This window comes from Gossypium hirsutum, chromosome D09, assembly GCF_007990345.1.
Source record: "Gossypium hirsutum isolate 1008001.06 chromosome D09, Gossypium_hirsutum_v2.1, whole genome shotgun sequence".
NCBI classification, from domain to species: Eukaryota; Viridiplantae; Streptophyta; class Magnoliopsida; order Malvales; family Malvaceae; genus Gossypium; species Gossypium hirsutum.
This window is the reverse complement of record NC_053445.1, coordinates 41,594,719-41,606,888: the sequence shown is the minus strand read 5'-3', so window position 1 is coordinate 41,606,888 and position 12,170 is coordinate 41,594,719. Positions and strand designations below refer to the sequence as shown.

At 32.9% G+C, this 12,170-nt stretch overlaps 1 protein-coding gene across 1 annotated transcript; it reads left to right on the top strand.

The window, feature by feature from the left end:
* Nucleotides 1-5,511: 5,511 nt before the first annotated feature.
* LOC107891311 (probable glycosyltransferase STELLO2) lies at nucleotides 5,512-10,368 on the top strand. Its single transcript, XM_016816063.2, has 3 exons — nucleotides 5,512-7,644; nucleotides 9,199-9,325; nucleotides 9,658-10,368. Exons 1-3 carry the CDS (start codon nucleotides 5,945-5,947, stop codon nucleotides 10,129-10,131), a joined length of 2,301 nt encoding a protein of 766 aa, XP_016671552.1. The 5' UTR covers nucleotides 5,512-5,944; the 3' UTR covers nucleotides 10,132-10,368.
* Nucleotides 10,369-12,170: the final 1,802 nt, after the last annotated feature.

Here is a 12,170-nt window from a genome sequence, read left to right as displayed (position 1 = left end):
CTGCTCTCTTGTCGCGAATTTGCTTAACCAATCTATCTGCCAATTTGTTCTTGTTTCGAGGGATATGTTGAATACTTCAATGGAGAATTTTTTATAAAAGTTGATGGATTCTCCTAATCAAAGCTGAAATGGAACTTCCAACAGATGTTTCCTGAATGGCTTTAAGAGCTTCACAGCCGTCCGTTTGAATTAAAATACATTGGAAACCCCTATCTAGTGCCAGATTCAACTCATGTAAGATGCTCCATAGTTTAAAAAATATAAATAAATGAGACACATGATCTCTTAATTAATTTGAAGGAAGGTTATTCATAATAGTTTTTCATAAAAAGTGATTTTGTGCAATCCTTTTAGCTTCAATAGTTTTTCAAATGATTTATTTTTTAATTTTATCACTTAATTAATTTAATTTAATTAAAGATAAACAATCACAACACATAAAATTTGATTGGTTTAAAATTTTCCTTTCTACATTGTTCTACATAAAGTTTTTAGATTAAAGTTTTATTCAATTCATCGGATTATTTTCTTTCATACATTTTTTCTCGGTTATCTAGTTTTTATAATTAATTCATGAGTAATTCAATTTTTCAATATTTGAATTGTTTTGTTGAGTTAAAAACATTGTATCTAGAGAATAAAATTTGGTGATCATTTTGCATACAAGAGAGAAATCCTTATTCTTAAAATAACTTCTTGAAAATTTGCTTTTCCCATGAATCTCAAAATTGCAAAAGCTCAAGCTATCAAAGCTCAAACAGATAAAGTAGTATTTAATACTTGAACTTGACAACTTTTTTCAACTTGATTTCTAAGCTTTTTTGTGTTTATATCGGCACTTAAACTTAGACACTGTCAAATAGTTTAGTTGTTTTTGTAACGCCGATCTAATCTAATCTTCAAGATAAGTTGTTTAAAATGAATTGATGTTGGCTTTTATACTTCTACAACATTAGCATCCTTCAAAACTCAAAGATTTTGTTCTAATCTTCAAGATAAGTTGTTTAAAATGAATTGATATTGGCTTTAATACTTTCACAACATTAGCATCCTTCAAAACTTAAAGATTTTGTTCTAATCTTCAAGATAAGTTGTTTCAAATGAATTGATATTGGCTTTTATACTTTCACGACATTAGCATCCTTCAAAACTCAAAGATTTTGTTTTAAAAATTATCAACTCCAAACATAACAAGTTACTAAAACTATCGAAGTGCTAGCCATGGTACCCGTTGAAAACAATATATATAAATATTATAAAAAAAATAATGAACTATAAAAATAAAAACATTGTTTTTCTGTTGTCGTTGGTGGTTAACGAGGCGTCTTAAATCGGGTGGTCTAGTATAGGAACTTTGTAGGATTATTGTGTTCCGATTGTTTACAGCTTCTTTTGTAATGGTAGCTTCATCAATCGATCCATCAACAAGACAACGGATCGATAAGAGCGTTCATTCAGGAAATGTCAGGTTGAAAAGGAGCTCGTATAGTCCCCAGATCAACACATTTGCCTCGTCGCTTCTAGTGTCTCGGCCAGCATTACCTATTTATGTTGCTGCTGAACGGTAATAGTTTCGGACGTCCATTTCTGCCGATTCCAGGAATCGCGCGAGACGGACTCTGCTTGTTCTCCTCGATTGCCCATCTTCCACAACAAAACACGGCAAAAAGGCAAGCAATTAATAGAATCAACTTCCCCTGCTTTCTTTTTCTCACATTTCTACGTTCTCTATTTAATGGCTGACCATAGAGTTTTGCTTTCATTGAAATATAGAAACATCATTGACCAAGAACCCAGTCTAACTTATTTGAACCCAATCAAATGAGATAATCGAGAGAAACCAAGAGATGTTGAAACTTAACTTCCCACGAAGTCCTTATTTTCCTAACTAATCTTAAGTTTCCCTTGCATCATTATCTGCTGTGCGGTGAGCATTTGGGGAATCTCCAAATTGTCACATTCTAACACAATGTTTCAAAAGCCTCTCTAATTTGCTATGCTAGCTCTTATAATCCAATGTCTCCCAACTAGTTTAATTTTCAGTTGGATCCCAAGTTTTATTTTTGAGTCCAAATTTCAACAAAATCCGTATTATAGATAATTAAATTAATTTTTCATTTTAATCCCTTGCATAGCAGGATACAAAATCTCCTAATTATCATAAATCTTTATTATGCTTCCTACTCTCTCATGTAATTACTTATCAATTTTTGGTGTTGAGATAGATCGAATTAAGGTAGTGCTTGGTGTTTTTCCATGTTATGATTTCAATGGAATGTGATTGTTAAGAACGTTTGATATATATTGAAAGTTATTGATTAAAATATTGATAAAGTTAAATTATCACGTTTCATCCACCAAGTACTTTTTTACGAATGTGATGATAATTCATGAATTTACCCTTATTAAATAAAATAAAATATTCATGTATTTATTTTTTATAATAAACTTTATTTTTAAAAAATATTTGGATTGAATATTTAGTATTAAATTTTAATTAACAATTTTTACAATTTTTTCAAAGTTCCAATGTAACATAATTTACTTTGATTTTGAAAAAAAAAATGAATATAATGCATATCTGCTTTGAAAAATGTTTGATCGGTTGTGTTATTTATTCTACTTTTAAATGGGCTGCCAATCATTTGTTCATTCTCCAAAATCATTCTAGTAGAATTCTCAATCACATACAATAAATCATAAATTAAAGATAAATCATGCAGAAAGATTATGATCAAATCAATCTTAAAGCTAAACTTAAACTTTTTTTTTGTTTTTGCTCGTAAAAATTCATAAATACTATAATAAAATTAAAATTTTAATTAATATATAAAAAGAAAAGAGAAAAAAACACTACCAAATAAATATGATATGTTAATGATACAATATATAAATGATTAAATATGCAAAAAATAAAATAAAATCAAGAAAAAGAATTTACTTTTAAAGAATCCATTGAAATAGTAGGAAAAATCAAAGAGTGGAAGGGAGGAAGAAGACAATAACTTCTTCTTCTTTTTTTTACATTTATTAATAGATTAATGCCTTAAACTAATATAAAATAAAGTTAAATTTATTTTAATGTTTTTTTAACTTTTCAATTTACATAGAAAAGTAATTTTCTCACATTTTATCCTAGAAAATTACATTGAAACTTGAGAAAATAAGGAAAAGTTTGACATATTGAAACATTGGAATCAATCTTCAAAACAATGATGACTTTCCACTTTATCAAACGTTACCTAAAGACTAAATAATTAAGAAATATGATAGGTAAAAAAAATGGTGAAAAGGATGGAAAATCCATCTGCTGGTAAAGGGATCATCAAATTGCCTCTTAGTTCCAAAACTGTGTTAACACTTTACATTGTTTATTGTTTTCCATTTCTTAGGAAGAGTCTAATATTCGTGAAAAGGCTTCATAATCCTGGGTTTAATGTTGTATTTGAGTAAAAAAAAAAAGAAAGAGAAATCAATTGTGGAAAAAGTGACAGTGATAAAGATTTTAGAAACTACAAAAATTTGAGGAATATGTTATAAAATATTATATTTACTGTGAAATCTGAGTTGTTTAAACAGTATTTAAAAAATCTGTAGACAGCTTTATACTGTCTCAGCAAAAAAATAAAACCGTAAAAAGCCATGTCTACAGGTTTGATGGTATGGTATTTTACGTACAACTTGATTCTGATTAATTCAGCTATCTTCCATTTTTCTATTCTGTAAACCTTTTTTTATATAGCAATGCCTGGAAACAAGCTTTCATGGTTGGTTTTGTAGATGGATAAAGCGATATTACTTGGAGAAGTAAGTAAGCAATTGAACGAAGTTCAAGAAGAATGCATCTGAAGCCAGCAGTTCAAAGAAAGGTTTACTACTAATTAACTGCAAGTAGCAGTTCGAGAGAGAAAAACGAAGGCTTAAACTTTTCTCAATAGAGTTTGATCTCTCTTAACAAGGCTTTAGCTTAATAGCAATATTAAAGAATTTGATTGGAAAATCCAGTGGCAAAAAGAAGGGGATTCATTAGTTTGATATTTAGTTCGAATCAGTGAAATGACGAAATCTATCAAAATAATTCAACAGATCTGGGAAGAAATTCCTGATGGTCCCTATAAGAATTTAGAAATCTTATGCTTTAATCGAGAAAGAGATCCATAATGGAATGATTTTGAGTATCGATTTATTAGTAAAAAACCTTCTCCCACATTTGAATTACCGAGACAAGAAATTTATGCGATAATGGAAGCCTGAAAGAGAGAATTTGGATTTTTTCTGATGGAGGTCTATGGGATCATATGGATGTTGGTCCCTATTTTGACTCTTGTATTGAGAATCATAATAGTTTTTGATCATATCTTCTTCTTTTTTTATCGCAATGACTAGAACTACTCATAATCCCTCCCAACCCATAAATAGGAGGATAGTGCATTTCAGTGCACTTGAACCTACGTCTTCTTACATTAAAAAGAATGTCAATGCCAATTGAGCTAAGACTTAATCAACAAGTCAATAAGATTATTTAAATTGAAGTCCAAATGGCAAAAAAAATATTAAAGCATTATACCGAATTTAAATAGGGTAAATTACACCATTAGTCATTAAATGTTTGCACATTTCTGTACCAATTGAAAGCTTTTTCCACCCTTCTCTTCTACAATGTAATTTTTTTCATGAAATAATTTTGGATGTAATTCAGATCGACTTGGATCTAAGGTATATTATTCTATTTGTCGATAGGTATTGATCCACCATATCGATCATCGAATCGTCACTTAGAGCTCGTTGGTAGAATTTCAAATATATATATATAGCAGCCTAGTGACTTAAATAAAAAGTTTTGAATAGTTTAGCGACTTAAACGAAAACTTTTAAAAAATTCAATGATCAAATTATAATTTTTTAATTAAATAAACAAAATAAAGCTTACCCATAATTTAGTAACTAATGATATAATTTAACCATTAAATAATGGCATATAAAAACTAATAGTAGTTGAAAGCTTTGATACTTAGTAGAATGCCCAACAGACTGGATAACTCAAATAAGGGTTAAGAAATGTGACATCTCCCAAGTTCTCACCACGTTTTGTTTGATTGCCAAATGCCAAAGAAGCCCCGAAGAATGACTACAAGTTGTAGTTGCAGTTGAGACAGAGCTTTTATTATTTAATACTCAAACTGGCAATCATATTTCAAGGCAAATGGGTGCCCCCAACTCACTGTACAGATTAGCAGCTTCTAAATTATGTGCCTCTCCCATCACCACTCACCACAAAGGCTGGTTGGTTGGCTGGCTTCCTCCTCAATCCTCAAATCCAATCTATTTCAATTTATCAAGTTTTCTTATGTTGTCTACAAAAGAGCTTCATAAGTTAACAGGCTATATTTCAATGTCGGTTGTAATTTCTAAAAAAAAAAAAAGTTGACTATTGCTTAATGAAAACAAAACCGCCATAAAATTCGTATCTTAAAACTATATAGCACCCAATCACCTTCTCCAAATTAAAGTATTGCCTTGTTAGCTCAAATGCTCAATCATCCAACCATTGATAACCCAACAAAAATACAAAATTGTTGTAATAATTAAAATAAATTCATGAGAATCACAAAGAAGATGAATTTATTATTAATAAATAAATAAAATATTTGTAGAAGAAGACAGGACAACGACCCACCAAACTACCACTCATCAGTTGCTAAAAGTTTACATTGAAGCCTACGAAACCCAGTTGTGTGTGATCGCTCGTAGCTGTCGGCAGAGGTCATTAAAAAGAGTCCAAGGTAACTGTCTTTTTGTTTCTTTCCCTCTTTTTTACACAACAGAAACAGCAAATTGAATAGAAAAGCAATTGGGGAATCTATGAGTGAAGCTGAGATTAAGGAGCAAAAGTGAAGATCTAGCAAGAATTTAGGTTTGGAAGAATCTAAGAAGAAAAGATCAAATGTTGGTCCAAGACCGTGCAGTTCCTAAATCTCCAAAACCTTCCCAGATCAGAAAGCTTCCCACTGTTCAACCCAACAGATTGTCTGAACCCAAAAACCTCGACTTCAACGCATGGGTACCCGACAACTGCTACAGAATCGTAACTATCTTAGTCCTAATCCTCACCATCGCCGCCGTTTTCTTCATCTACTCCTCCACCAACACAGCTTTTCTCCTTTGCCTCCAATCCGAAACCCAGAGCGCCGTGGATTCCATCTCTCTCCCTCAAATCAACTGGAATTCCATCAAACCCATTCCTGACCGCACTTCGCCTTACGCTAATTTCAGATCAGAGCAATGGGTCGTTGTCTCCGTTTCTAATTACCCCTCCGATGCATTGAAGAAGATGGTGAAGATTAAAGGGTGGCAAGTTTTGGCAATTGGGAACTCCAGGACTCCCAGTGATTGGAGCTTAAAAGGTGCGATTTTTTTGTCTTTAGATATGCAAGCTAATTTGGGTTTTCGCGTTGTGGATCATTTGCCTTACGATTCTTATGTTAGAAAGAGCGTCGGTTACTTGTTTGCGATTCAACATGGTGCCAAAAAGATCTTCGATGCTGATGATCGTGGGGAAGTAATTGATAATGATCTAGGGAAACATTTTGATGTAGAATTAGTAGGGGAAGGGGCTAGGCAAGAAGTTATATTGCAGTATAGCCATGATAATCCTAATAGGACTGTAGTCAACCCTTATATTCATTTCGGCCAACGTTCAGTTTGGCCTAGGGGATTACCATTGGAAAATGTGGGTGACTTTGGACACGAGGAGTTTTACACTGAGGTCTTTGGTGGGAAACAGTTCATACAGCAAGGGATTTCAAACGGGTTACCGGATGTTGATTCCGTGTTTTATTTTACTAGGAAGTCGGGTTTCGAAGCCTTTGATATTAGGTTTGATGAGCATGCACCAAAAGTGGCCTTTCCTCAAGGTATGATGGTGCCATTGAATTCGTTCAATACGTTATACCATTCATCGGCCTTTTGGGCCTTGATGCTCCCTGTTTCTGTTAGTACAATGGCTTCAGATGTATTGAGGGGTTACTGGGGACAGCGGCTCTTGTGGGAGATTGGTGGTAGTGTTGCTGTGTATCCTCCTACAGTTCATCGGTATGACAGAATTGAGGCATACCCCTTTTCAGAGGAGAAGGATCTTCATGTGAATGTAGGTCGTTTGATCAAATTCTTGGTGTCATGGAGATCAAACAAGCATAGGTTGTTTGAGAAGATATTGGAACTGAGTTATGCCATGGCGGAGGAGGGGTTTTGGACGGAGCAGGATCTCAAGTTTACTGCTGCTTGGCTTCAAGACTTGGTTGCCGTAGGTTATCAGCAGCCAAGGTTGATGACATTGGAGCTGGACAGACCAAGGGCAAATATCGGTCATGGGGATCGAAAAGAATATAACCCTCAGAAATTGCCATCTGTTCATTTAGCAGTGGAGGAAACAGGGATGGTTAGCTCTGAGATTGGGAATTTGATACGATGGAGGAAGAATTTTGGAAATATCGTGTTAATCATGTTCTGCAATGGTCCTGTGGAACGTACTGCCCTGGAGTGGAGACTGCTTTACGGGCGGATATTTAAAACTGTGGTTATTTTTTCTGCGCAGAAGAATTCGGATCTTGCCATTGAAGAAGGTCAATTAGATCAAATTTACAAGTAAGTTGCCACAAGAATCATCACTTGCCCTTCACATGATACTTTTAATCTATCAATTTATCTTTCCATGGTGCATCTTTCTTAGAATATTGATATATATATTTTTAATTTGTTACTTTCTTTGCTTTTGAATATTGTTTTGGTAGACTAAAGTGATATTCTGGTTTACTAGATAGCTTTTGCTTCCAGCCATTATTTGCCTGATTTTCTTTCATCTGTACCTGGCCAGGGAGGTTTTGCAATATAAGTCCTGATAAATTGTTCTTTAAATCTTTGGACAAAATGAATTTGGGCATAAGTCATTAACCGCGATATTATTCATAGATAACAATTATTAGTTTCTGTTCATCATATTTTCATAAATTACTTTATCCATGAGCAACCAATATGAAATTTTTGTAAAAGCAACTGATCCATGGACAGCTAAAATGAAAGTCTCTTCATCTTCTTTCACGTGCTTTGCACAGAAAATAATTTGCAGTTATTACATGCATGAGGTGATGAAGAAAATGATATCATATTGTGCTTAGGTTGATGAAGACTTTTAGAAAACTGCTTAATTTCGTTTTATACTTGGTTTTTTTTTCCTGTTCATATTGAAGATCTTAACCCGTTGATTTATGTTAATCTTGATCCTTTATATTATCTTATAGATTGGAGGTGTAAATGCAGAGGGACTAGCAAATAATGATTGTAATATATTGGGAAGTGGAGGTTGATATTTGTTGTATAAAGCAACTTGTGTATCTAATTATTATTTTAGTTGAATTTTAGAATAATAAATGAGTCTCTCTCCTGATTGTAAATAATTGATCCATAACCTTACTTTTTGCAAAGGGCATTCCATTAGCCTTAAAGAATCGAAGTTGTACTTTAAACAGTTCTTGCATGAAGTAGATTGACCATGGTATTTGAAACCGGGATTTGCTATACCTTGTGATTAGTTTTTGTTGATTCCAGACTGTACCTTCAGACATTTTAAAATCTCTAAATGGCCCCTCTTTCCTGATTTCTTCATCATCGTCAAGGATCCGTTCCTTTCTTGTTGTGGCATCTCTGTTTTTCAATCAAAGTACTACCTCTTCTTTCCCATGATATATCATACGGAGGCTCCCTCTTCTACCTTGAGCTAAGCTTTGCCAGGAGGAAGGGGTGCAGTGGAATCCTTTTCACTAAGATTCATAATTATTTTACTTTTTTATAGCATAACCTCGGATTATGAATTCTTCTTCTTCTTGTTTTGATTCTCCCTACTAAGCAAACCCTAAAAGGGAAGAGTTACCTTATAATCTTAATGGAGTTTTATGAATTATAAATGCAATAATAATTGCATGTTTTTGTGTGTTTTTTTTCTATATTTTTGACAGGTTATCACATTTGGTACTTAGTCAATTAAGGTTTTGTATGTTCCTTTCTTCTGAATTAAGACTTTCTAAAGGCAGCAAATGGTTGTTAAATGGTCAATTTATGGTTGGTTAACCATGGAAATCGTAGCTGTTAAGTGAGGTCATGCCTGTTTTATGTTTGCTAATTGTCTCTCAACATATTTTGTAGGCATCTGCCCAAGATATTTGATCGGTTTTCAAGTGCGGATGGCTTTTTATTCCTCGAAGATGATACCGTTCTTAATTACTGGAATCTCTTACAGGCAGACAAGACTAAGCTATGGATAACGGATAAGGTACCTAAATTCTACCTTTTCACTTGGCATTTGTGCTCTACTTGTTCTTTTACATATGTAAAATGTTGCCAATAATTATTTGTTCTACCTACGGTACTTCAGCTTTTGTATTTTCTTTTAAGAATTTATATTGTTCTAGTACTTAGCTGTTAGACAGTAGATTTCTTTCGCCATTTATTTGAAGAAAACATTTTGGATTGTTTAAAAATAATTTTGCAAATAGCAATAGTCTTACAAGCTTGGCATATTATGTTCCTAAAATATGGAATTGTTCATTACGAGTAACTACTAAGTCACTGCTCTTATTTTCTTCTTCATTTGATGGCATTTAGGTATCCATGTCTTGGAGTACTGCATCAACCAAAGGAAGTTCTGATTGGTACTCAAAGCAAGCGGAGCTGGTAAGGAAGGTAGTTAGTACAATGCCGGTTCACTTCCAAGTGAACTATAGAGAAGTTGTGAGGAGTGACCAGAGCCTCACAATTTGCAGTTCCGAGGTATTCTACATTCCTCAACGGTTTGTAGCGGACTTTGTTGATCTTGTTAATCTGGTCGGACATCAAGATATCCATCAAAAGGTTTCCATACCCATGTTCTTTTTGTCGATGGATTCACCTCAGAATTTCGATTCAGTGCTTAGTACAATGGTGTATAAGCCAGAACCACAATCTGCTAATTCTTCTTCGACACATTATTCCGCACACGCGCCTGCAGTGCATCCATGGAAGGTGTCAAGCGAGCAGGAATTCATAAAGCTAATCAGAATAATGGGTGAAGGTGATCCTCTCTTAACGGAGTTAGTTTGAACATGAATGAAAGGCAGTAGTGTGGAGGAAAGAAACATGTACTACTTTTGTAATTGTAATGTGAAGAACTGTTTTTTTCTTTTTCTTTCTTTTCTTTACTTGTTCCATAATCATTTTTCAGGGGGAAAGGGGGTGTTCTTTTTGTAAGTTCCTCTGTAGATTCATTACATTTGTATGATTCATTACTGGTTGCAGATTCTATTTGAAGAGAAATGAAATGATTCTGGTCTTTTGGGCCCATCAGTATATACATGAGAAGCTCTCTGTTAATTTTCAATCTTCTTTTCTGATTTTAATGCTTACTGAAATTTCAGGTATCCGGTCAGTTTATAAAATTGAGAATTAATTTTACAATTGAGTCTTAATTTAACAAATTTAGTCGTAATATTTATATTTTTTTGTCTATATTTTACACAAAAATTATAAATATTGATGGCTAAATTTTTATTAAACCAATAAAATATATACCGATGTTAAAATAATATTGATGTTATAATTAATTGTCCTTAGTCACTCACTTTCAAAAATGATAAAGAGTAAATTGTTCTAATTTTTAAGAGAGATCAATTTACTTAATATTAAAATTGAAATGAATTAAAATTTTCTTTTACCTTACATATTTTAAATTTAAAGGATTAAACATTCAAATTTTATTGCATGAGCAATTAGATGTTTTTATTTTTATACAAAAAAATAAATTTGATTTTTTATTGTTTTCACTTGCCGAATTAGATTTGTATATTAAAAAAAAAACTTAGTTGTAATAATATGTAGGTTTATATCATTTCAAAAAAGATTTCTATGTAGTGTCGATTAAGCCTTAAATTAATTGGCATCATAGTTATTGTAACAATTAGGAAAAGGTAGGTTCAAGGGCACTTAATCCTGTATTTTCTTCTGATTTAAGGGTTTGAGGGGTTATGAGCCGTTGAGGGGGATCCACTCCTTCGGGAGAAGTATACAAAATGTCATCTATCGAGCACCTGACCAATCCCCCAACAACTGAAGGTATTGTCTCTTAATAAGAGTTTTGTCTTTCATACTTTGTCAAGAGTCAACGTGCTATGAGCATCTGCCCGGTGGTCCTAGTTCACTAAGTAGAGAGTGTCTTGGTTGGTGGACCTACAAGACTCAAGGGGAAGGTGTTAATATAGGGCATGAGAATAATTATGTAGTCACGAGTACAAGCGATAACCTCCTGAGGGACTATATCTTCAATTGTTGGGAGACTGGTTAGCAACCAATGAACGACACTTTGAAAACTTCTCTCGAAGGAGTTGTAATGGCCCAAATTTTTTGGTATTTCCTACGAGGCTGTTATGATAATATTATCTGTATATCCGACGAGAGAATTCATTTGTAATATATTTAATTATTTTTATACTATTGAGAGGTCATTAAAATGCATCTTGACATATTTTAGAGTTTCAAGCTTAATCAAGTAAAATACGAGATGATGGGGCAAAATGATAATTTTGCTCCTAAGGGCATTTTGGTAATTTGAGACTAAAAAATGGTTAAATATTAATTTTTATGGTGATGTGTGGTGATGAGATGATTTTTAGATTTAAACGTATTGGTTGTATATTAACATGATTATGCTTTTGTTTTATTGACTTAAATAATGAAAGTACCACTTAACTTTGTCGTTTAGTGTACAGTTTGTTTATTTCCATGCGCAGGTATTAACAGATCTCGAAGACCTGAGAAGTGATTCGGCATCCAATCCACAACTCTTGACTCAACATTGTTTGTATAGTCCCCTTATGATTTCAATATATGGCATGTACCAAAAGTTTGAGTGTAACAATCCGTTTTCAATGGTGTCAGAAACAATGATTTTGGGACCCTAATTTCGACCAATAAGTCAATAATTATCATTTATTTAATAATTACAGGGTTACTAAAGTGCCATATTAAAATTTAGTTAGGTAATTTTAATATTTAGATAGTTAATTAAGAAAAAATAACTAAATCGTAAAAATTGCAAAACTTTAATTGATATTAATTTTTTATTAGTTAATATGCATGATTAAAGA